This window comes from Oratosquilla oratoria, chromosome 1, assembly GCF_046742065.1.
Source record: "Oratosquilla oratoria isolate Oo_2021 chromosome 1, ASM4674206v1, whole genome shotgun sequence".
Classification (NCBI taxonomy): domain Eukaryota; kingdom Metazoa; phylum Arthropoda; class Malacostraca; order Stomatopoda; family Squillidae; genus Oratosquilla; species Oratosquilla oratoria.
The window spans coordinates 35,956,147-35,983,646 of record NC_134777.1 but is presented as its reverse complement, the minus strand read 5'-3'; the positions used below and the strand labels follow the sequence as shown (position 1 = coordinate 35,983,646).

At 38.8% G+C, this 27,500-nt stretch overlaps 3 protein-coding genes across 3 annotated transcripts in view; all 3 read left to right on the top strand.

The window, feature by feature from the left end:
- LOC143032885 (carboxypeptidase B-like) overlaps positions 1 to 918 on the top strand; it is a 13,756-nt gene extending 12,838 nt beyond the window's left edge. The window contains exon 9 of the mRNA XM_076198100.1: positions 637 to 918. Within this exon, the coding sequence (XP_076054215.1) occupies positions 637 to 830 (194 nt within the window). The 3' untranslated portion in view covers positions 831 to 918. The remainder of the gene's footprint in view (positions 1 to 636) is intronic.
- A 6,906-nt stretch (positions 919 to 7,824) lies between these two features.
- On the top strand, positions 7,825 to 8,820 carry LOC143027790 (general transcription factor II-I repeat domain-containing protein 2B-like). Its single transcript, XM_076189351.1, has one exon. It carries the CDS (start codon positions 7,825 to 7,827, stop codon positions 8,818 to 8,820), a length of 996 nt encoding a protein of 331 aa, XP_076045466.1.
- A 104-nt stretch (positions 8,821 to 8,924) lies between these two features.
- Positions 8,925 to 27,500, top strand: part of LOC143027784 (carboxypeptidase B-like) — a 36,721-nt gene continuing 18,145 nt past the window's right edge. Inside the window, exons 1-3 of the mRNA XM_076189337.1 lie at positions 8,925 to 8,932; positions 27,027 to 27,168; positions 27,272 to 27,337. Coding sequence (XP_076045452.1) covers positions 8,925 to 8,932; positions 27,027 to 27,168; positions 27,272 to 27,337 — 216 coding nt within the window. The remainder of the gene's footprint in view (positions 8,933 to 27,026; positions 27,169 to 27,271; positions 27,338 to 27,500) is intronic.

The following is a 27,500-nucleotide window of genomic DNA, read 5'->3' as shown; positions in this document are numbered from 1 at the left end:
TCATCATCATCATCATCATCATCATCATCATCATCATCATCATCATCATCATCATCATCATCATCATCATCATCATCATCATCATCATCATCATCATCTTGCATAAATCTTTCTTCCTTGGCTTACACCTAGAATGATTACTGTTGTTCCATATACATGACACCTAATTCCAGTCTTTAAAAAAAAAAAAAATCCTTCTGTATCCTATGGCGTTTTAAGATCTATCAGACACGTTTGTATTCGTGCACTGATTCTCATACCGTCTACGCATATTGTTCTCGTCAAATATCTTCTAGATACACGCCAAGAGGCTTTTTCCTCCTTGCAAGAAGGCCGAGTCAAATCATCCACCCCAACACCCTTTCGTCGCCCCTCCTATCGTAGCCCCTCTGCAGCCACACCACCTGGGTCAGAGGCAACACATCGAGCCTATGGTTGTGTTATTACTGAAACATATTACGAAAACGAAAACGAAAATAAATTACGAACAATGTGAAATGAGTTGAAGTGCATGCTGTGTACTTCACAACTGCTTGATGATTTCACAACTTTTCATTTCATGTATTTACTTTCTACCACCCCATTCAATTTTAAGGATAGCAAGTGAATGAAGTTTGTCTTTGATATCTTGAACAGATCCCGCTGCCGGAGGTTCAGACGATTGGGCCAAAGCCGTGGCGGGCGTCAAGTATGCTTACACCGTCGAGCTGAGGGACACGGGTGAATACGGCTTCCTCCTGCCCCCGTCACAGATCATCCCTACGTGCGAGGAGACCTTCGAAGCTCTCAAGACCGTGGGGAACTTCGTGGCAAAAACCTATCAGGAATAGGCGAAGAACAGGTACTACAGCCTCGAAGAGCAGAAGGACTTTATCTTGCACTATGACCAGATGTTACGAATAAAGAGTTTGATGAATAGCATGACATTTGATCCTTTGAAAACAGCAAGAATATTAATGCTGAAGATATTAAGAGGTGCCACACAACTTGTTGATTGTTACCTCGAGTTTCTCCTACCAGTCGGCAAAAATCCTCAGACTCTTCCACAAATCCCTCAGTGAAATATTTCACTGCTGCCTGCGTTGTGTAAATATGGGGCGGTTTGTAAGTCATTGACTGAACACTGCTTTTGTTTAAAAAAAAAATTGTGGCAAGACCAGGAAGAGTGATTATGCTCACTACATCTGGAGTCCAGTCTGAGTTTCTTTGTCTTGCAATTAATTCATCAACATATGTTTTAAGTGCCAAAGTAAAGCTCTATAGATCTAAATCTCATTAGTATTTTTCGACATTTGTAAAGTCGTTTCACTTTCAACCTACTGACATCAGCCAGAATAACTCAGCATCAAAGATCGAAAATCAATAATCAAATATCGATACAGATAACGCAGTTGAAGGTAAGAACTACTGATTCAGTGCTATCACTGGAGGAGCTAAAATTACGCTGCTACTTCAATCTTACTGACGTCAATTGAGACATAAAAGACCTGATGGAAGAGACAAGTGTGTGTGTGTGTGTGTGTGTGTGTGTGTGTGTGTGTGTGTGTGTGTGTGTGTGTGTGTGTGTGTGTGTGTGTGTGTGTGTGTGTGTGTGTGTGTGTGTGTGTGTGTTTGCAGGTCTTATGAAGTCTTATAATTGTTAGACAAGTCACTTGTAACAGTAGATTAATTCCATTGGCAGCAAGTGTTGAGTGATGAAAATTTTTAACAAAGTAGGACAAGAGGTTCTTGCACATTGGAAAAAATATCAAACCAAAAGAACAGAAAGAGGAAAAAATGACAAGGGAATTTTCAATAAGATGTTTATCAGGAAGAAGTACCGATTTCAGCAATTTGTAAATCAAAGGAATATCATGAGGTAAAGAGACCAAATGATAATCATTACTAAACCACCCTCTGACATATGAGAATAACTGAGTCAACATAATCAACTTAACTCCATATGGGATATCGATTGCATTTAGAGACTTTAGCAACACCTCTATGAACCAGAGTCACGCAGCAGCATTTTATGAGCAAAGACTAATCTCCAATCAGAGAAAAATACAAATCACTTTTAACTTCTACTGTCGCTACTTTTTTTTTTCTACCCTGCTTAAACAACTTTTCCACCAGCTCTCTCTATGACTCCACCTCTATGGTGCGATATTGTCCCCATGGATAGAAGCGCTGGTATCTGCGACGAAATAAAAACATCATCTTGAACTGGGGCAGTAGCCGAACAGTAAACACCTGGTTCCTTTCACGGTCTCTTCTATTCACTTCTACTCAATACTTCCTAACCGGCCCTGTATCCATACCCATATGTAGGTGATATGTATTGATGTACATGAACATTCATTGCACATAGACTTCTCTCTCTCTAAAGAGAAGGCACTTCTTTGGGATGTTATGACGACGTCACCAAAATATCCGGTGAGGGTCTGGTTGCCTCGCTTTGAGCGAAAGTCTAAATGATAAGCTTGGCACATTCTTTTACGTGTACAAACTTGGAAGAGACAAAGCCTCGACTTTGTCCAACAGAAGCTAAATTATATGAGTTAGGCTCATTGGTTCCTCTCTGCAGGATATTAATCTACAGCCTCTCAGTCACCACAGTTATTGTTCTACCTACATTGTATTCCAGATAGATTAACCAGCGTCTAATTTACCCTTACTGGATATAGTCCAAAATAATAGAAGCTTTCTGCTGAGCATGAGAATATTGTAGAAAATCATCTTTTCTTTCCTAATCATGACAACATGTTACATAAAGTTGGTGACATCCCAAATGTAGAATAGAAACAGCTGTTTTCTGTCGATAAGACCCTAAACTGACAGATAGATACCACACCAACCACTTCTACCATACCTGGTGTACTTAATGACAAGCAATTTTGGTCTCAACTTCAACTTGATAGGTATTGTAGTCATTGTGGTGGTTTCTAGAGGGGACGTCATTTCAAAATGTGGTCAAGCAACTGTGTGCAACACCAATACACACACACATATATATATTCGTGAGCAACAGTCAAGGCGATTTTAGTCGAAGAGGTTCCTGTACAACCAATGTATAGTTACCTCGGGTTACACTATGAATTACTCTATAATCCATCTCCACCTCCACTATTCCATTCCTTGCTACATGTGACCCTAAATACATTAAGCTCTCAACTTCCTCTAGCCTTTAGCCCTATAAACACCTCCAGCTCACCACCACCTTCACTCCTTGTATATCTCATTTTCTTATTTTCATTTCTCTGATCTCATTCCCTACCAATTGCTTCAGTCTATCCTGACTTAGCCACACGAGCAGTGTTATCCGCAAACAACAACTGGCTTACCTCCCATCTTTCTACATTCTTACTCACCAATTCCAAACATAAGCGTAGCACCTTCACATTTGCATCCCTCATCAACCCATCCGCATACAATGAATGCATAAAAGATTAGATATATTATCAAAATGAATGAATTAAGATATGTTTGAATAGATAGATTAGGGTACCAAACCAATATCAGAACCTTCCCTTTCGTCGTAACACTATTATTGCTATTTTCTGATCAAATAAGGCATAAAAAAAAAATTATTCTTAAACATCTTTGTGGCTTAAACTTAACTGAACTATGATCATTAGTTGCAATGTTAGACAACTTCACTTATCATACATTCGCTGGATCAGAAACTGAAGACAATATGCGTAAGGTTCAGTAAGACGTTCTAGTGTCTCTTTGACTGCAGTATAATGTACCCAACGGATTCGGGGCAAGGATAACTGGTTGGTAAAAATTTTCCTCAACAACAGAAACCAGTGCTATATTTCGTTTGGACCTAAAAGAGACGCAATATAAGGGATCTGAGAAATCTTTCTTACTTAATTTCTCACGCGGACAAACCATTTAGTTTTTGTTGAGGGCAAAATTTCAAGATTTCTTGTTTGTTTCTTTCTTTCTTTCTTTCTTTCTTTCTTTCTTTCTTTCAATAGAAGTATTTGACTCACGCTGGCCTTTGTCAGATTACGCAGTTTTTTCAACACGCTATATTCCCGCAATTAACATAACTATGAGAAAAAATCATCGGCCACTTTATGTGAAGCAAGCAAATAATAATGATGGTGGCGATAATGACGATGATGACGATAATGACGATAATGACGATAATGATGATAATGATGATCACGATAATGACGATGATGGCAATGATGACGATAATGACGATAATGACGATGATGACAATAATGTCAATGATGACGATAATGATGATGACGATGATGATGATGATAATAACGGTGATGACGATAATGACGATAATGACGATGATGACGATAATGACGATAATGACGATGATGACGACAATGACGACAATGAAGACAATGACGGTAATGGCGACAATGACAATAATGACGATAATGACGACAATGACAGTAATAAGGACAATGACGATAATGATGACAATGACGATAATGACGACAATGACAATAATAATGACAATGACGATAATGATGACAATGACGATAATGATGACAATGACGATAGCGACGACATTGAGGTACACTCAAGGAATCCCCCGAGAACACGTATGCGAGATCCTAGGTGAGCTTTGCAGTGACGTATTGATTTCTTTAGTCCAATTGTCTTTAACTTTATATTTAAGATCCTCCACAAAGGGCGTGGACCAGTTGAATTTTCTCCTCAACCCTTTCCCCAATCAGATTCGTTGTTACAAGTCCATATGCAATATTGTTTACTTAAGCAATCTCGAATCTCTGCATATTTCACTTGGGTTACAAGCACTAAAAGTCAGCAAGTACTAAAAGTCAGCCTCCGGTCAAAGCGGAGAGCAAACTTATGCAACTCACTCGCCTTCGGATATTATATTTATAAATACCTAATCCATAAAAAATAAACACCCGTCTCCCACCCCTATTTCTACCAATTTTTCTACCAGCCTCTTACAAATAATAACAATAATAGTAACACTAATAGTAACAATAATAATGATAATAATAGTGACAATACTAATGACAGTAATGATAGTAATGACAGTAATGATAAAAATGACAATAATGGCAATGACAATAATGACAATAATGACAATAATGATAATAATAATAATAATAATAATAATAATAATAATAATAATGATGATGATGATGATGATGATGATGATGATGATGATGATGATGATGATGATGATGATGATGATGATGATGATGATAATGATTATAATGATGATGATGATGATGATGATGATGATGATGATGATGATGATGATGATGATGATGATGATGATGATGATGATGATGATGGTAATAATGATAAAAATAACAAGCAGGTCTGCAGATAAAACATGGCACGTCACTCCAACAACTTTACCTAGAGTCCTACGTATGACCAATAGCATTGTTTTTTTCACCAATTCATGTCCAGGATTCACCCTCTTAACTGAATAAAGCTGTTTGGCGTTAGCTAGAGTAATAATGAGAAGAAAAATAAATCATATTGCACTATCAAAACAGATGAATAAATTAATCAATCAATACATAAATACATAAATAAAAACATAAATAGATACATAAGTAAATAGATGAATAAATGAATAATAGGTAAATGAATATATATACAAGATATAAGAGATAAATAAATCAATCAGTGAATACATAGATAAATAAATAAATAAACGAGTTTCAAATGTGATGACACGGTGGCTATTCAATCAAGATAACCTTAATCGATCCACCCCCTGTGCACTAACTACATAATAAATTATGCAAGCATCAAGGACAACAGTGCGACTTTAACGTGCCAGCTAAAACCCATTTTATAAAAATAAACAGTATTCTGCAACCATTTTGCACCGTAATCAGTTCTTGTGGGCTGCGTTCTTAAAAGCGGTGTCTGGTCGTTTCGCTACATTGCCAGTTCGCTACCAACCAGTTCGCTACATTCTTTGGTCGTTTCGCTACATTTCTTCGGTCATTTCGCTACATTCTTTGGTCGTTTCGCTACATCCTTTCGGTCGTTTCGCTACATTCTTTGGTCGTTTCGCTACATCCTTTCGGTCGTTTCGCTACATTCTTCGGTCGTTTCGCTACATTTCGCTACACTGTTTTTATTCGCACTTGAGATACGAATATGATAAAAAATACAATGTGTGGAGGTTTATAAAGTACCTGTAACCCATTGGACGTTTCGCTACATGGCCAGTTTGGTAGCGAAACGACCAAAGAATGTAGCGAACTGGTTGGTAGCGAACTGGCAATGTAGCGAAATGACCTGTAATTCTTCGGTCGTTTCGCTACATTGCCAGTTCGCTACCAACCAGTTCGCTACATTCTTTGGTCGTTTCGCTACATTTCTTCGGTCGTTTCGCTACATTTCTTTGGTCGTTTCGCTACATTTCTTCGGTAGTTTTGCTACATTTCTTCGGTCGTTTCGCTACATTGTTTTTTCGCATTTGAGATAGCGAGCGCTAACCGCGGCCAAACTAAAGCGGAATGCACCCAGCTCTGGTAATGTGCATGATAAGTCACTGTTTTATGATTATCTACCGGATAATCTGCCTGACGATTGCATAAAACAAGGGCAGATAAATATAATTTTATCTATCGCCAAATTGCCTCATTAGGCAAATTCTGCTTCCGTAGCCTACAAAATTACTTTATAAATTTGCACACATCGCGTTTTCTATCGTATCCGCATCTCAAATGTGAAAAAAACAGTGTAGCGAAACGACCAAAGAATGTAGCGAAACGACCAAAGAATGTAGCGAAACGACCGAAAGAATGTAGCGAAACGACCGAAGAATGTAGCCAAATGTAGCGAAACGACCGAAGAATGTAGCGAAACGACCGAAACAGTGTAGCGAAACGACCAAAGAATGTAGCGAAACGACCGAAATAATGTAGCGAAACGACCGAAGAATGTAGCGAAACGACCGAAGAATGTAGCGAACTGGCCATGTAGCGAAACGACCGAAGAATGTAGCGAAATGGTTGGTAGCGAACTGGTCATGTAGCGAAACGCCCAAAGGGATACAGGTACTTTATAAACCTGCACACATCGTATTTTTTATCATATTCGTATTTCAAATGCGAAAAAAACAGTGTAGCGAAACGACCGAACAAAGTAGCCAAATGTAGCGAAACGACCGAACAATGTAGTGAACTGGCCGTGTAGCGAAATGGTTGGTAGCGAACTGGCCATGTAGCGAAACGACCAGATACGCGGTCATTTCGCTACATTGTTTCGGTCGTTTCGCTACACTGTTTTATTCGCATTTGAGATCCGAATATGATAAAAAATACTTTGTGGGAGACAGAAGAATTTGCCTAATGATACGATTTGGCGATAGATAAGGTTAACAAATTAACTTAGAAATGAAAATTGATAGCTTACACTTCAAACGGGTTGAAACAACTTTGATTGCAAAGAAAAAAAATTGGTCTGTTGCAAAGAAAAGAAATTTATTTGTCATCGCAAAGAAAAGAAATATTTTTGCTCTAGTTTGGAAGGACAAGCACCCGTTAAAGTACAATATGCCTGTTTGGACACTACTACAAAGTTTTTAGGGCCTATACCGGTATCAAAACAAATCCTACGGAATAAAACTAAGATGGGCCTAAGCGAACATAGGCCTAGCGGGCGGACAGCTTGATTGGCCTACCGTGAGTTCAAGCAGGGAAATATGTCCTTTCTAGACAGGCTGAGACATCTACTTCAGGCTCTCAGTCTCGTTGTCAGCAACGATATAGGAAGGGATGGGAAACAGACCCTGCTTTGAAGCCGTGGCTACAGGAAACACCTGAACAGTATAAAGCTGGGTGTAAAATTTGTAACGTTACCATGACTGCAGAGCTAACAGTGCTAAAAAGTCATGCCAAAGGCAAAAAAAACACTTCATATTGCAAGGGTACAACGGACAAGCAGGTACCAGTATCAACCTTCTTTAAGAAAAAACAAACCACAAAAGATCCTGTGGATATGGCAGAAATAAAGCTGGCAAGTATTCTACCTGCACATAATGGGCCTTTTAAGGTAATGGATCACTTGTCAGAGGTCTTGAGAGATATTTTGAGTGACTCCAAGATAGCACAGGAATTTGCTATGAAAAGAACTAAAGCAACTGGAGTTGTAACTAATGTCATAGGAAAGTCCTACAAAGAACAACTTGCTCACAAACTAAGAGAAACAAAATTTAGCGTTCTTACGGACGAATCTACTGACGTTGGTTCCATAAAAACATCTTGTGTTGTAGTAAGATTCTTTGATCATGATCCTGAGTGTGTTGAAAGTAAATTCTGGGAGCTGTGTGAAGTTTACAATACACCCAACCCTGAAAATGTCGGAAAAGGAGCCACTGCTAGTAATCTCTATAAGGGATTGATGAAAAAAATTGAGAAACATGAAATCTCAGTTACACAAATGATAGGTTTTGGGGCTGATGGGTGTAGTGTAATGATGGAAGCTCACAGTTCAGTTGCAAGTCGCTTCCGTAATGAATGCATTGGTCTTTTTTTAATCAAATGTGTTTGCCATTCTGCTCACCTCTGTGCCAGCGAGGCTTGTAATGCTTTACCTAGAAGATGTAAGGATTTAGCAAGAGAAATGTACAATTTCTTTAAGTGTAGTAGCAAGCGCCAGAGTGAATTTGTACAATTTCAGTCTTTCATTCACTTGAAGCCCCACAAGATGATATACACATCACAGACGAGGTGGTTGTCATTGGTTGCTGTTGTTCAGAGGATCTTGGAGCAATGGGAAGCTCTTCGGTTGTTTTTCTCAGACATGTGGTTATCTGAGAAGCTAGTTGCTGCTGAGCTAATTTTCAACTCTATATGACCCTTTCATTAAGTTGTACTGCCACTTCCTAGATTGGATTTTGCCAAAGTTCACTACTTTTAATAATTACTTTCACTCAGATAAGCTAGTGATAACAGTGCTCCATGAAAAAGTAAGTGTTCTTTTTAAGGATATTCTCCTTACAGTACATTCAGGGAGAGAGAATATGTAATGAAAACAGAGCTTTGTTTGATAGATCCAAATAGAAATAATAAGCATCTCAGTGATCCAGAAATATATCTAGGTGTAAGTGTTACAGGAAATTCAAGACTCCCGTGTAACAGCAAGAAAATCTGAGTTGCAGGATTTTTTCAACGCTGCCGCAACTTTATGTCTGTTGCTTGCTGTGGAATTAAAAAAGAGTTGATTTCAGCGACAATGTCATCTCAAAACTGAATTGTCTAACTCCAACTAATGCTTTATCATTGAGTTTTAGGAAGTCAGTTCCTTCTTTGGTACCCCTAGTAACTGCATTGCCCCTTGTTATACCTCCAGAAGACAGCTCATTATTGCAAAGACTGACTGGATTATCGATGGCGAATATTGCCACTGGAGTGTGACAACTCAGCCTTGAATAAAAAGGAGAGTGATAAGTTTTAGGCTGCATTATTAAAAGATAAACCAAACTTAACAGAACTTTTACAGTGTGCACTCTCTGTTCTTAGCCTACTCCATTCGAATGCAGAATGTGAGAGTTTTTAGTAAAATTAACCTTTTCAAAATTAAGGCAAGAAATAGGTTGAAGACAGCAACTGTAAATGGGGCACTGCTAGCAACAGAATGTATGAAGTCTATTGGATCATGCTGTAAAAACTTTAACCCAACAAATGATATGTATTCTCTCTAGGCAGCCAAGGAACTATACAGTAACACCTCACATTCTGACTCATGTTATAAGTATTTTTTTTGTAATATAATAATAATGATAATAATAATAATAATGAATAAATAATTTTGCACTGCGCTTCCCAGCTGATGAGGCCTTGAGCACAGTTACACACACACACACACACACACACACACACACACACACACACACACACACACACGTGTGTGTGTGTGTGTGTGTGTGTGTGTGTGTGTGTGTGTGTGTGTGTGTGTGTGTGTGTGTGTGTGTGTGTGTGTGTGTGTGTGTGTGTGTGTGTGTGAAAAGGACCGAAACTGATGAAACGTATCTTCCGGCCTTTTTAGGCAATCGAAGATACGCATCATCAGTCTTGGGGCACACAGATACGACCGACCAATATCACAAATATTTTTTACAGGCCTGAAAATGCCTAAACCATGGAGGTAGTGTTACCTGGGCAAGGGGGCATCAACCTCATAAGAACATAAGAATGAAGGAGACTGCAAGAGACCATAAGGCCTACTTTAGGCAGCTCCGTATCCATCACCACCTGTCATCCCCATCCATAAAGTTGTCTAATAGTTTCTTAAAACAATTAGTGGTTTCAGCGCTTACTACATGATTACTAATTTATTCCATTCGTCGACCACCCTACTAATAAAAAATTCTTGCCTATTTCCTTCTTAAATTTAAATTTGTCCAGTTTATAACCATTACTGCGAGTCCTGCCCTGTTGTTTTGACATGATGATCTTGTTTTCATCACCCTTGATAAAGCCTTTGATCCACTTGAACACCTCTATTAGATCACCCCGCACTCTGCGTCTTTCCACAGAGTGTAAGTTAAGGTGCTTAAGCCTCTTTTGTAAAGCAAATTTCTGAGTCCATGTATCATTTTGGTTATTCTTCTCTGTACTAATTCTAGTGAATTGATATCCATTCTGTAGGACGGAGACTAAAACTGTACCGCATAGTCAAGGATGGGTCTAACTATCGCTAGATAGTTTAATTACCTCTGCACTTCTATTTGTTACCGTCCTAGCAATGAAACCTAATGCTCTGTACCCAGGGTCTTCCTCCAATCTCGGGTCGCGTCGTCAGACCCTGGAGACACAATCGGTTGAACTGCAATATTCTTGCAATATAAACTTTAATTAAAAGATATTCCGTTTAAAGCTCGAACCAATCAGGTTGCAATATTCGACTTATGTTGCCAGGGCTAACATTTAGTGCAAACAGTAAGCCTACGGCATAGGCGCGGCCTATCATATTACAATTACGTTTATTGAAACTGAACAATACACATTATTTTGTGATAAGCACATTTCGAATAAAAGAAAGAGAAATTAATAAAAAATAAGAATTATTCATCCCAGTTTTAAATGATTTAGGTCCCCCCTAATTCCAACTGAATCTGAAAATGACAAATATTTCATTTTAGAACTCCCGTTCATTTCACGCACATGGCATATATATTAGTGTGTCATGTGCGTGAAACTAAAGTGGAACTCACCTAGGAACGCGCCCAGCTCTGGTAATGTGCATGATAAGTCACTGTCTTATAATTATCTGCCCGATAATCTGCCTGACGATAACATAAAACAAGGCCTGAGGACAACAAATTAATTTATCGCCAATTAGGTAAATTCTACTTCCGGAGCCTGCAACAATACTTTACAAATTTGCACACATCGTATTTTTTATCATATTCGTATCTCAAATGTGACAAAAAACAGTGTAGCGAAATGTAGGGCAACGACCAAAGAATGTAGCGAAACGACCAAAAGAATGTAGCGAAACGACCAAACAATGTAGCCAAATGTAGCGAAACGACCGAAGAATGTAGCGAAACGACCGAGACAATGTAGCGAAACGACCGAAGAATGTAGCGAAACGACCGAGACAATGTAGCGAAACGACCGAAGAATGTAGCGAAACGACTGAAGAATGTAGCGAAACGACCGAGACAATGTAGCGAAACGACCGAAGAAATGTAGCGAAACGACCGAAGAATGTAGCGAAACGACCAAGACAATGTCGCGAAACGACCAAAGAATGTAGCGAAACGACCGAGAAAAGTATCAAAATGGTTGGTAGCGAACTGGCCATGTAGTGAAACGAGAATTACTTTATGAACCTGCACACATTGTATTTTTTATCATATTGGTATCTCAAATGCGAAAAATACAATGTAGCGAAACGACCGAAGAATGTAGCGAAACGACCGAAAGAATGTAGCGAAATAGTTGGTAGCGATTGGCCATGTAGCGAAACGACCAGATACCATGTGCATGATAAGTCACTGTTTTATAGTTATCTGCCCGATAATCTACCTGGCGATTGCATAAAACAAGGCCTGATAACAACAATTTTACCTATTGCCCATTAGGTAAATTCTACTTCCGTAGCCTACAAAATTGCTTTAAAAATTTGCACACATCGTATTTTCTATCATATTCGTATCTCAAATGCGATAAAAAAAAAACAATGTAGCAAAATGTAGCGAAACGACCGAAGAATGTAGCGAAACGACCGAACAGTGTAGCCAAATGTAGCGAAACGACCGAGACAATGTAGCGAAACGACCGAAAGGATGTAGCGAAACGACCGAAGAATGTAGCGAAACGACCGAAGAATGTAGCAAAACGACCGAAAGGATGTAGCGAAACGACCGAGCAATGTATCGAAATGGTTGGCAGCGAACTGGCCATGTAGTGAAAAGAAAATTACTTTATAAACCTGCACACATTGTATTTTTTATCATATTCGTATCTCAAATGCGAAAAAACAATGTAGCGAAATGACCACATCGTATTTTTTATTATATTCATATCTCAAATGCGATAAAAAAAAACATTGAAGCGAAATGTAGCGAAATGACCAAATAATGTAGAGAAACGACCGAAAGATTGTAGCGAAACGACCAAACAATGTATCCAAATGTAGCGAAACGACCGAAGAATGTAGCGAAACGACCGAAAGGATGTAGCGAAACGACCGAGCAATGTATCGAAATGGTAGGCAGCGAACTGGCCATGTAGTGAAACGAAAATGACCTTATAAACCTGCACTTATTGTATATTTATCATATTCGTATCTCAAATGCGAAAAAACAATGTAGCGAAACGACCGAAGAAATGTAGCGAAACTACCGAAGAAATGTAGCGAAACGACCAAAGAAATGTAGCGAAACGACCGAAGGATTACAGGTCGTTTCGCTACATTGCCAGTTCGCTACCAACCAGTTCGCTACATTCTTTGGTCGTTTCGCTACCAAACTGGCCATGTAGCGAAACGTCCAATGGGTTACAGGTACTTTATAAACCTCCACACATTGTATTTTTTATCATATTCGTATCTCAAATGCGAATAAAAACAGTGTAGCGAAATGTAGCGAAACGACCGAAGAATGTAGCGAAACGACCGAAAGGATGTAGCGAAACGACCGAGCAATGTATCGAAATGGTAGGCAGCGAACTGGCCATGTAGTGAAACGAAAATGACCTTATAAACCTGCACTTATTGTATTTTTATCATATTCGTATTTAAAATGCGAAAAAACAATGTAGCAAAACGACCGAAGAAATGTAGCGAAACTACCGAAGAAATGTAGCGAAACGACCGAAGAAATGTAGCGAAACGACCAAAGAAATGTGAGAAGAAAGATGGATGTGTTGGCTTAGAGTGAAACTGAGCTGAAAGGGAAGGGCGAGTGTAAGTTTGGGAGTGTAAGTGGGAGGTTATCAGGAGTGAAGAGAAAGCGAGGGAGGGAAGGGGTGGCTATACTAGTAAGTGAAGAGATAGGTAAACGTGTAGTGGAGTGGAAGGAGGTTTCCTCAAGGATAATGTGGATGAAGATGAAACTGGGAAAGGAGATGTGGGTCTTTGTAAGTGCATATGGGCCTGACAGTGAGAAGAGCGTAGAAGAATGGGAGGCTTTTTGGATAGATTTAAATGAGTGCATAAAGGATTTAGGGAGAAATATCAATGTAATAGTACTGGGAGACCTTAATGCTAGGGTAGGAAATGGTCCAATTGATGGAGTGGTTGGGAAATGTGGAGTTCCAGGAAAGAATCGTAGTGGAGAGTTGATGGTGGAAATGTGTCTAGAGAGGTGATGATAGCAAATACAGTGTTTTGGAAGAAAGTCAAGCATAAGTACACATGGGAGAGGGTGATGGATGGAAGGGTGGTAGATAGAGCGTTAATGGATTATGTAGTGGTAAATAGGATTATGATAGGAAGAGTTAAGGATGTACATGTGCTAAGGGGAGAGGGTGGGGGGATATCAGATCATTTTTTGGTGGAAGGTAAGTTGAGAGTGGAAGATAGATGGAGGAAGAGGAAAGGGACAAAAGGTAGGGAGGTGCTTAGAGTGAACTCCTTAAATGAAAAGAAAAAGGAGAAGGAGTACAAGAAGAAATTGAGGGAGGAGTGGGAGGGAGTGAAGGATAGAGTGGAGCTAGGTGTGGAGGAGGAATGGGGATGGTTCAAGGAGGGAGTCACAAAGTGTGCAAAGATGGTGTGTGGAACAAGAAGGAGAGGAGGAAATAGAAGGAAGGTTAGTGAATGGTGGGATGAGGAAACAAAGAAGGTTGTAGAAGAGAAGAAGCGAGCTTTCACAGATTGGTTACAAAATAGGACAAGGGAGTCATATGAGAGGTACAAAGAAAAGAAAAGAGAAATAAAGCAAAAGGTAAAGGAGGCAAAGAGGAGAGCAGATGTGAAATGGGGTAAGAGTATGACAGAAATTTTTTAAAGTAATAAAAAGATGTTTTGGAAAGAAATTAAGAGAGGAAGAAGAGGCGAATCAAGTAGAGAAGAAAAAGTAAAAGGTGCAGATGGAGAGATGATAATGGAAGAGAAGGCAGTAAGGGGAAGATGGGCAGAATATTTTAGGGAGTTGCTAAATGTGAAGGAGGATAGGGAGGGAAAGATAGCTGCAGTGGGAAATGCTAAGAAAAGGACCGTGATGAGTGAGGAAAATGGAGGAGAAATAAGGAAGGATGAAGTGAAGGCAGTTGTTAAGATGATGAAAGCAGGTAAGGCACCTGGTCTGGATGGATGCCATGCACAATGTCTAAAAAAAAAAGGAGGTACAGTGATGGTGGACTGGCTGGTGAGGTTATTTAATGTTTGCTGGAGAGAGGGTGGAGTACCGGAGGACTGGAGGAGTGCCTGTATAGTTCCACTTTACAAGGGAAAAGGGGACAAGTGTGAATGTAGTAGTTTCAGAGGGATTAGCTTGTTAAGTGTAGTTGGGAAGGCTTATGGGAGAATCTTGATTGAGAGGGTTAGGAGAGGAACAGAGGGAGTAATTGGTGAGGAACAGTGTGGATTTAGGACGGGTAGAGGTTGTGTAGATCAGATCTTTGTGGTAAGACATATGTGAGAAAACTACAGGAAAGGGGAAGGATTTTTTTTGGGCCTTTATGGATCTGGAAAAGGCTTACGACAGGGTAGACAGACAGGCACGGTGAGAGGTTTTGCGGATATACGGGATAGGAGGAAAGCTTCTAGGAGCTGTCAAGAGTTTTTATGAGAGTAGTAGAGCTTGTGTCAGGATTAGAAATAGAGAGAGTGAGTGGTTCGAGGTAAAGGTGGGACTTCGTCAAGGATGCGTTATGTCGCCCTGGCTGTTCAACTTATACATGGATGGGGTAGTGTGAGAGGTAGCAAGTCTGGGATTGGAGATGGTTAAAAAAAATGGAGAAAAGTGAGAAGTGAGCCAGCTGTTGTTTGCGGACGACACTGCGCTTGTGGCAGGATCGGAGGAGGGATTGAGGAAGTTGGTGACAGAGTTTGGGAGGGTGTGTGATAGAAGAAAGCTAAAGATAAATGTGGGTTAATGTAAGGTGATAAGATGTACAAGGGGTGAAAGTGGCAGTAGACTGGAAGTGAGCATTAAGGGAGAGCGACTGGAGGAAGTGGATAGTTTTAGATACTTGGGTGCAAATGTGACAGGAAAAGGTGGAGTGAAGGTGGAGGTAGAATGTAGATTGAGAGAAGCGAGTAAATGCCTTGGTGGATTGAAGACTGTAATGAGGAATAGACATTTGGGAATGGATGCTAAGAGGAGACTGTATGAAGGAGTGATTGTGCCAACAGCACTGTATGGGGCAGAAACATGGAACATAAGAGAGGAAGAGAGAAGGAGTTTGAATGTGTTTGAGATAAGGTGTCTGAGAAGTATGATAGGGGTTACTAGGCGGGATAGTGTGAGAAATGAGGAGGTGAGGAGGAGAACAGGGGTGGAAAGGTGGTTGGGAGATAGGGTTGATGAAAGAGTATTGGGATGGTTTGGACACATGGAAAGAATGAGTGAAGAAAGACTAGTAAAAGAGGTATGGAAGACAGATGTGGAGGGAGTGAACATGAAGGGATGTCCTAGGATGAGGTGGATGGATGGGGTGAAGGGGGCTTTGGGGAAGAGGGGAATGTCTGTTGAGGAAGGACGGGAGAGGACAGAAGACAGGGGTGAATGGAGAATGGTTGTATATGGATGATGTTGTGATGCATGAGGTGGAATGGGTGGGGGGATGGTGGGTAAGGTAGTATGTGTGAGCAAATTTTGACGCAGCCCGAAGGGATTTCTCCCCATCTTTTCCTTTATGCATGGGGAGACGGAAAGGGGGGGTCGCCGATTTAATGAAGCGGCCTTGCTGTGGATGTGCTGTGTCTTGCGACACTGCTTCTGACCCAGGGCAGTGGACAAGGTGCAGGGATGACCCGTCATCCAGGAGGTGCTAATTTAAGAAGGAAGAGGGAGGGTGGAGGGGTGTGGAGTGTATTCTGGGATGGAATGGGTGGGAATGATTTTATGCCTTTTCCTTTTTGACTACCTCCCTTGTAAGGGGGGAAAAGACTTGGTATATGTATGTAGTATTTGAGCATTTGAGTATTCAAATATTTAGAATTAAGTATTAGGTATTTATCTATTTATCTACTTATCTGGTTACCTATTTACCTATTTATCTATTTATTTATTTATTTTTCTATTTATATACCTATTTTCATTCGGCCTCATTATAGACCAAGTCGTTCTTCGGTATTGTGACTAAGACTTGTTCAAATCAATGCCGGACGTAATTCATGAGCCGTCAGACTCGGAATAAATTGAAACACTGAGATTTTTTTTCCACATATGTATAAAAATATATATATACTTTTTTTTAGTTTCTGCAGATATATTTTCAACGAAGGTCCTGTCTCACAATCAGTTCACGAAGGTAAAAAGAAGAATCATGTAATCTCTGTCAGACTCTCACCCAAAAGGGAACCGGACCAGCTGACAATCGCTAGATAAGCGGCGGCAGCTGCCTAGCGGATTGGTGGGACCGGATCTCTCCAAAGCTCCATATCGCCTCTCCTCGTCGCCCCCTTCCTTATTTCCCAGCCTAAAAACTCACACATATGGGAAATATATAACAAACTATCAAGGATATATGTGCGTGCCCACGTGTTTATATGTATATATATATATATATATATATATATATATATATATATATATATATATATATATATATATATATATATATATATATATATATGTGTGTGTGTGTGTGTGTGTGTGTGTGTGTGTGTGTGTGTGTGTGTGTGTGTGTGTGTGTGTGTGTGTGTGTGTGTGTGTGTGTATGTGTGTGTGTGTGTGTGTGTGTGTGTGTGTGTGTGTGTGTGTGTGTGTGTGTGTGTGTGTGTATGTATGTATGTATGTATGTATGTATGTATGTATGTATGTATGTATGTATGTATGTATGTATGTATCTATGCAAATATGTATGTATGTATCTATGCTACTATGTATATATGTAAGTATACAGGTATGTATGCAACTATGTATGTTTGCAGATATGTATACATGTCACTGGTGAGAAATGTAGTAACACATTTGTAAATCACAACTAACACCACAGTCGTACGAAAGAAAGAGTTGCGTAAGCGAAACTATATATTTCGATTGCTAACTGCAATCCTCTTCAGTAGTACTACTTCGTACTACTGAAGAGGATTGCAGTTAGCAATCGAAATATAGTTTCGCTTATGCAACTCTTTCTTTCGTCCGACTGCGGTGTTAGCTGTGATGTATACATGTATTTATGTACACAGGTATGTGTTCATACAAGCAAATATATACACAAACATATATGTATGCAAGTATGTATGCAAACAGTAGATATGTACGTATATATGCGCATATATATCCATGTATGTCTATTTACCTATTTACATACCGAGAGATTTTTCCCCTTACAAGGGAGGTAGCCATATCAGAGGCACGTCGTAGCTATCCACACCCATTTCACTCCCTTCCACCACCCCCTCCATCCATCCCATCTCAGCTCCTCATGGATGACGGGTCATCCCTGCATCCGCCAACTGCCCTAGGTCAAACACAAGGCAGCAATACACAGTACATCCAGAGCAAAGCCGCCTCACTTAATCGGCGACCCCCTGTCTCCGTCCCCTCATGCAGAAAAAAAAAAGAAGACAGGGAGAAATGCCTTCGGACTCCGTCAAAATATCATTCACAAATATGCACCTCCTACCCCCCATCCCACATCCTTCCCTTGATTGTATAATAGCATCCATACACGGTCATTCTCCACTCATACCTATCTCCTACCTTAGCCTTTCCTTGCTTAACAGACATTTCCCTCTTGCTCAGCGCCCCCTTTACCCCATCCATCCATCTCATCCTCGGTCGTCCCCTCAAGTTCACTTCCTCCACTTCTGCTTTCCACACTTCTTTTACTAATGTTTCATCATTCATTGTTTCCATGTGTCTAAATCATCCTAATAATCTTCCATCAGCCTCCTCGTTTCTCACTCTATCCAACCTAGTAACCCCTACCATACTTCTCAGACATTTCATCTCAAACACATTTAAATTTTTCTTCTCTGACTCTCTTAAATGGGACCTTTCGCAGTGAGCAAATTGATACCAGACACCGCCAGATTTTGTAATTCTTGCCGGAAAATAAATGCTTTTTTGGGCGAGTTTTATAAGCTTACAGAGGTGTATCGTTGTACATTATTGTGTCTGAAATTTAAGTCAATTAATTTCATGATTGCAAACGGCGTATAGCATTGTTTGAGCCTCTATTTATAATCACAGATGATATTCGTAAAACAGCCTATAATTGTATCAAGCCAAGCAATTTGTCATTTTCTACCGACTTCAATGGACGTATACTGATATATACTTTCATTTGAATGCACCAAGCAATAGGCAAATCCATGTAATGTATCGAAAATATAATTTTGCATCGAAGACTTAATTTTTTCGGTACGATAAACTTTGCCTTTCTCTTATTTTTTCTTGAATCTGACGTGCAGTTTGCCACGGCACACGTAAAATTAGTCATATTTGTTTGAAAATAGCTCCCAGCAGATCTAAGAGGCTATTCTTTACAAAAATGTCGTTAACTTCGTACGTTCGCCACCAAAGGATTACAGAAGATTACAAAGGCGGAGCATGCCGACAGGAGACCTTTTTGTCCATATCTAGGTCGGATGCGAAAAAAAATCATAATAGTAATAAAACAATAAATAAAAACTATAATAATGTAAATAACAAATAAAATACATAAATAAATGCATATTATTGTTGAATAAAAAACAAACAGGTAAATAGTAAATAATAATAAATTGACATATAACTAATAATAAATGAAAATCAGATAGACAAATGATAACAAACCAAAAACAAATAATATAAAATAAATTATAATCATTACAGCATCTTGCTTAGGTGTTTATCTAAATGATTCTTAAAGCTTCGAACTGTTGTTATTTTTTTATCTCACTGATTATCTTCATATACAGGACGTGACAGTGATATCCATTATTTTTCAACACTCTCAGATAAAATGCACAAACCGAAATCAACATCCTCTTATTTTTACTGCTCATAGTTACTTCAGTATATATAATTACCTATTTTTAGTTTTACCTTATAATTAAATTAACAAAGCCTTATCACACACCAGTAAGTAAAAATTATAACATTAAGAGTCATGTTTTTAATTCTAAATATATTTATGCAGCAATTTATGGCGTATCTTTTTTTAAATATCGGTTCCCAAATTAGCTAAGTCACCCCTTTGCCTCGTGAAATCCGAGACAATTGAAAATTCCAGCGCTAATAGGAATCTACGAGCCTGACTGCGAAAGGTCCCATTCCAAGTCTCTGCTACATAAAATGTCGTCGACACAACCACACCTTCGTACAATCTCTTTGCATCCACTTCCAGTTGCCAATTCCTCATACCACTTTTTAACACCCCCAAGGCATTTACTTGCTTCTCTCAATCAAAGGATTACAAAGGCGGAGCATGCCGACAGGAGACCTTTTGATCCATATCTAGGTCGGATGCGAAAAAAAAGATCATATTAATAATAAAATAATAAATAAAAAATATGATAATGTAATATAACAAATAAAATACATAAATAAATGCATAGGTATAGTTAAAGAATAAACAAACAGGTAAATAGTAAATAATAATAAATTGACATATAACTAATAATAAATAAAAATCAGACAGACAAATGATAACAAAACAAAAACAAATAATATAAGATAAATTATAATCATTACAGCATCTTACTTAGGTATTTATCTAAATGATTCTTAAAGCTTTGAACTGAACTACATTGCACTACCTGTGCAGGAAGTTTATTCCATTCATTAACTACACGGTTGGCAAAGTTGTTTCTACCTACTTGCAAATTGAATCTATTTCCGGACAGTTTGAGACCATTGTTTCTTGTCTGATTCTCATTCAATGTAAAAAATTTGGTCACTTTTGATGTTGTCAATTCCCTTTAGAATCTTAAAGACCTGTATCAAGTCACCTCTGAGTCTACGCTTTTTTAGGGAAAACAGATTCATATGTTTTAGTCGATTTTCGTATGATTTATTTTTGATATTTGGAATCAGTTTTGTGGCTCGCCGTTGTACTCTTTCCAATCTGTCAATGTCTTTAATGAGATTCGGTGACCATACGGAAACAGCATATTCCAAATGTGGACGAACTAACGATTTATATAGCTTGTTAATGAGTGATGGACTTTTGAAATCAAAAGATCGCGCAATCAGTCCTAGAATCTTATTTGCTTTCTCAGAGGCTGAAATACACTGCTTGGATGATTTGAGGTCGTTACTGATAATTACGCCGAGATCTTTTTCACTATCCACTTTTGTTAACGAATTTCCAAATAACTTGTAATCGTACTTACTGTTATTTTTACCTATGTGCATTACCTTGCATTTACTTGTGTTAAATTTCATTAGCCACTTTTCAGACCATTGCTGTAATTGATCTAAATCTTCTTGAATATCTAATTGGTTTGAGTGATCATTTGCCACTCCGCACAGTTTTGTATCATCAGCAAATTTGGAAATAGTAGATTTTAGTCCATGATCTATATCATTTATATATACTATGAATAGAAGTGGCCCAAGAACGGAACCCTGAGGAGCTCCACTTGCAACACTTTTCCATCCAGAAGTTTGTCCATTTAAAACAACTCTCTGTTTTCGATCATTCAACCAATTACTAGTCCAACCTAATAGGCTACCACTTATTCCATGCAAAGCTAATTTAGTAAGTAGTCTTTCGTGTGGGACGGTATCAAAAGCTTTTGCAAAGTCTAGATATACTAAATCTATATTGTTTCTTTTGTCATAATTCGAGATAACTGTGTTGTAGAATTCGAGTAAGTTAGTCACGCAAGAACGTTTCCATCTGAAACCATGCTGGCTATCATTTATCAAACGGTTACTTTCTAAATGATGTTCGATAGCATCTCTGATGATAGTTTCCATTATTTTTCCTACGATTGAAGTCAAACTTATAGGCCTATAGTTATTTGGTTTCTTTTTGTCACCTTTTTTGAATATGGGAGTAACGTTAGCTAGCTTCCATTCTCTTGGGACATCTCCGGATATGATGGATTTCTTGAAAATAATTTCTAATGGAACAACAATCTCATTTTTCATTTCCTTTAAGATTCTTGGATGCCAACCGTCAGGCCCTGGTGTTTTATTAAATTTGAGTTTGTCTATACACCTTTTAATTTTTTCTTTTGTTATATTTACCGTACCGAGTAAGTTTACCCCAGACTTTTCACAGGTTTCAGTTTGGAGTTCACCTTGAGGTGTTTCGTTTACGAATACCGAGCTAAAATAATTGTTTAAGATATTACACATTCCTTCATTTGAATATTCAAGTTGACCGTCAGCAGATAATAGTGGACCAATGTGATTCCGAACAACCTTTTTATCTCTAATGTAACTATAGAATTCTTTGGGATTCTCTTTGGATTTCTCAGCGATGTTCATTTCGTATTGTCGTTTTCTTTTTCTTATTGTCTTTTTTAAATCTCTCTGTATTGATACATAACTTTCATAGTCATTAGATACACCCGAGCACTTATATTTCTTATAAGCCTGTCTCTTTTTAGCAATACTTTTTTCAGTTTCTTTGTCGAGCCACTTTGGGCGAGCCTGATTTGGGGGACGTCTTTCCTTAAAAGGAATGTAAGTTTGAATCATCTTAGTGAGCGTATTTTGAAATATTTCCCACATCTGATCTACAGGTCTTTCGTTTAATTTTGCCTCCCAATCTGTAAGCTGAAGCTCCTGACGTAGTTCTATGAACTGAGCTTTACTGAAATCGGGTATTTTAGAAACACAAGTATCTATTCTAAAATTGTTTAGGAGTTTGAATCTAACTAGATTGTGATCGCTATTTGCAACAGATTCACCGACTTCTACATCAGTTACCATGCTTTCGCGGCTAGTGATCAAAAGATCGAGTAAGTTTCCATATCTTGTGGGCTCTTTTACATGCTGAATTAAGTAATTGTCACCAAGAAAATCAAACAAGCGACTACCTATATGGCCATGTTCAAGGGTCATCCAATCAATGTCAGTAAAATTGAAATCACCCATTATCAATAAATCCCGGTTGCAGAAACTAGACAGTTCTTGAAATAACAGTTTGTCGTCTGCTAATGATAATGTCTTTGGCCTATATATTACACCTATATTAATTTTTTGTCCATTTGTTTGGGTTAACTCAACCCACAAACTATCATATGCATCCTGTTTCACTTTCTCTAAAACACAAGCATGAACATTGTTTTTAACGTACAATAGAACACCCCCACCTTTTTTGTGGTTTCTATCCTGATGAAAGTGTTTAAATCCCGCAATATTAAATTCAGCTTCGAACTCTGTACCATTTAACCATGTCTCAGTTATTCCTATCATATCGAGATTTTCGCTTTTGACATACGCCTGTATTTCTTGAAATTTGTTTCTAATACTACGAGCATTAAAGTACATGGTTTTAAGAAACTCGTGATTATTTCTTTTTGACACATTTTGAATTTCAATATCATATCTTACATTATCATTTTGTTTTTCATTTATACCTTGCTCTATATTATTATTTGGTCCTTCATTGACGTTCAATGCCTCATTAACATTTCCCCCATCACGGACATCTGGTCGATCACGGTCATCCGATCTCTTTTGTACATTTTGTCCCCCTACGTCACCGTGATTCACGCCGGCCTCCCGTCGTTCAGAGACATTATGTCCGGCATCCCTTTCTAAAGTTATATTTTGTCCTCCAGTGACATTATATCCTACCGTGATATTTTTTCCTCCATTATAATTACATCCCATCGTGATCTTTTGTCTTCCACTGTCATTACATCCTATCATGATATTTTGGCCTTCATTGACATTCTGTCCGGTATCCCTTCCTAAAATTATATTTTGTCCTTCACTGACATTATATCCTACCGTGACATTTTCTCCTCCATTATCATTACATCCTATCGTGATATTTAGTTCTCCACTATCATTACTTCCCATCGTGATCTTTTGTCCTCCACTGTCATTACATCCCATTGTGACATTTTGTCCTATGACATTACATCCTAATGTGACATTTCGTCCTCTAACGACATTATATCCACTGTCATTACATCCTATCATGATATTTTGGCCTTCATGGACATTCTGTCCGGTATCCCTTCCTAAAATTATATTTTGTCCTTTACTGACATTATATCCTACCGTGATATTTTCTCCTCCATTATCATTACATCCTATCGTGATATTTTGTTCTCCACTATCATTACTTCCCATCGTGATCTTTTGTCCTCCACTGTCATTACATCCTAATGTGACATTTTCTCCTATGACATTACATCCTAATGTGACATTTCGTCCTCTAGCGACATTATATCCTAAAATTATATTTTGTCCTATACTAGCACATTGTTCTACATTAATGCTATATTCTACACTGTTTCCCCAAGTACATTCTATTTCCCCTTCCCTTTGGGCTTCTACCCTAAAAAAGGAGCTAATTCATTACAAACTCCCACAATGAGGTTTGTAAGAACATCTTTGCCTCTGCGGGTAAGGTGGATCCCATCAGAAGCGTAAAGGTCATGGCGCCTAGAAAAGAGATACCAAGGATCAAGAAAGTGGTATCCCAATTGTGTACACAACTGCGATATCCTATCATTGATCCCTATGGCTCTACTGTTCCAACACGAACCTGCGTAGATCCTCGGGAGGATCCCACAGACTACGTGACGGCTCCCACGTTCCTTCATCTCTTGAAGGAGGACCTTGTAATTCCGAAGAAGCTCCTCTGATCTCACCCCACCTACATCGTTACTTCCCGTATGAACAATCGTAAACGTGTTCTTCCGTCCTTGCTCCCTGATGGACCGGGTACAATCGACGATCCCACGGCCCGGTTGACATACAAGCTTGCAACGTCGCTTAGTCTTCCTCTGCAGGATGTCGTCATAGCCTCGCACCATGGAGTCCCCCACCACCAAGAACTCCTGGTTTTCAGCCACTTCATCCTCCAGTAGAGCAAAACGATTGGCTAGAGCCAGCGGTTGCTCCACAGGGCACACGTCCACCGAACGCGGGCTCGACAAACGGGACCCCACGGAGCGCCACTTGCTCATGGCAGTGACAGTAGGGGAAGAAGTGGAACGCTCTTTGGATTGTGGGGAGGGTTCACTCTTCTCACGGAGCGCACTCCTGAGAAGACGAATTTCCTCCTCACACATCCTGAGACGGACCTCTAGGTTCACGCAACCTTCACAAGCCATTTCGCTTCCCCTTCAGTAATAAAAACGGCAAAGAGAAAATGCAAATCAACAACAAAAAATCAAAGCGGTCTCTAATAAACTAAATACGCGAAGCTTACTCTGCTTACCTTATACTATTTCTCCTACCTTTGGAGTACAGTAACAGAAAAATGTTTTGAATTTAAACAGAACACTACACTTTATCTTATATCTGTAACTGTATAGCGCTATACGTATACAATCACAAAAACACAACACAACCACTTAACACTATTCGGAGATATAAATTTCACAGGTATTCGTTAGCTGGTGTCTGTGCAGAAAAACAAGGTCTCTAGCTGAGGTCACGAGTGGACTGAGCTGAGGTCACGAGCGGACTGAGCTGAGGTCACGAGCGGACTCCTGCCTTTCCTGCCACATGTGACCCCAAGTACCCAAAGCTATCCACTTGCTCCAGCCTCTCTCCTTTTAGACTTCCTTCCCACATATTGCCGCCCATTACCTATGTACATCTCATCACCTTACCTTCCCAAAATCTGTCACTAACTCCCTTAATCCTTCCTCTGATCCTACCACAAGCACAGTGTTGTCAGCAAACAACAACTGGCTCACCTCCCATTTTTTCTCCATTTTCTTTAGCCATCTCCACCCCCCCTTCAATTTATCCTCGCCTTTACCTCACGCACCACCCCACCCATGTACACATTAAACAGCCATGGCGACATGGCACATCCCTGACGGAGTCCCACCTTTACCTCAAACCACTAGCTCTCTCCACTTCCCATGTAGAAAAGTATATGTATGCATATGTATATTATATATATACATATATATATATACATATATATACATATATATATATATATATATATATATATATATATATATGCAATAAAAGCACTTGAGACGTGTGTTCTACAGATGCAAGCTATTCATTATGAAAAGAAACAACCGGAGCAGAGCGCTTTCTTATATTAAATCTTCAGTGTAGAAATACATGAGTTTTACATTGGTCAAACGGCAAAACGTCTATTTGAATTAAACATCATAAAATATGTGGAAAAGATGGGAATGATTCAAGTGTTATTTTTAAACATCTCGGCACTTTTAATCACCCTATCGATTAGGATAATACTAGTGTTATTATTTTCAACAATAACACTATCGAAAGAAACATTGAAAGTAGCTTATTCAAATCCACAGATAATTCCAATTTCAATCTTAACCTAGGACTGTATAGAATAGATCATTATATTTGTAAATATGTTCCAAATGTAAGAGTTCAAAGACATTTGACCTTCATCTTCTAGCATGGGGAGATTTCCACATTCCTATGATATTTTGTCACTACCTTCTTCTCTCACCGTTGACACAGGGATCCCTTGTGTCCATATCTCCTTTTTTCCTTACTATATGTTTGTTTATACTTTCTTTGTATTTCTGTACTGAAGATGTAATACACAAAAGCGCTCTTCTCCAGTTCTTTCTTTTCATAGTAGTTACCTTGCATCTGTAGAACACGTCTCTAGTGTTTTTATTGTATATATATATATATATATATATATATATATATATATGTATATATATATATATATGTGTGTGTGTGTGTGTGTGTGTGTGTATGTGTGTGTGTGTATATATATATATATATATATATATATATATATATATATCTATGCGTGTGGGTGTGGGTGTGTGAATATATATATATGTATATATATGTATATATACATATCTGTATATATATGTATATATATATAGACCTATATATATAAATATATATATACATATATATATGTATATATATATATATATGATATATATATATATATATATATATATTATATATATATATATATATATATACATATATATGTAGGTAGGTAGGTAGGTAGGTAGGTATAAATAGCCGCCATAAGTTTGGACGTGATAATGCTGACGTCAATACTTATGCCACAAATTGGAAGTCCCTACCTACCCCACATCAGCGCTGTGGCAAACCCAGGAAATTCGTACCACGCACTTTAAACGTTATTAAGTGTGAAATAGATAAGTCTTCTTGTAAATCTGCTAAACAAATTCAGCAGGAAATCCCTAAGTTATTAGGTGGTGTGTCTATTCGCACAGTGCAACGCTGCTCCCCCCACCAACCTTGTAACGTAACAACCAGAGTTGCACTGAACGCACTGTAATTCTTGTATTTTCAAAGATTTTCTTCACAGAATGCCCTGCCTTAAACAGGACCACTATAGCAGCATTCTTGTCACGTTTGATTTCACGTCCAATACCTTTAGCCGGCAACACAGACGCCAAACCACTGAGAATTTACGTAAAATGGAAGGCAAAGCGCAGAGCTCCAAAAACGTAATCCTCCCTCGTTCTGTCTTCCCACTGCCTGAGCATCTTCAAACTGCCTAGTTTGGATAAGTTTGGCCATGTTTAAAACATCGGCTCCCTTTTCACTTAGTATAAAAGAGCTGGACCTGGGATAACCGAAGCAGAGCAGAGAACTCAGAGAATAGAGATCGCAAAGGTCAGAAGTCGGCATAAGTCAACAGAAGTCATAGCAGAAAAAAAAGAAGCTGAAACCCAAGGCCCATTTGAGTCTATGTAGAATTATCTACAGATCGTCGATTTACGACAGTTCCACTACATAAGTCCTTTGGACCCTAATTACTGGCCGCCTTCAACTAGCA

Excerpts from the sequence above, each read along its gene's own strand:
- LOC143027790 (XM_076189351.1), top strand. The coding sequence starts at position 7,825 with ATGACTGCAGAGCTAACAGTGCTAAAAAGTCATGCCAAAGGCAAAAAA.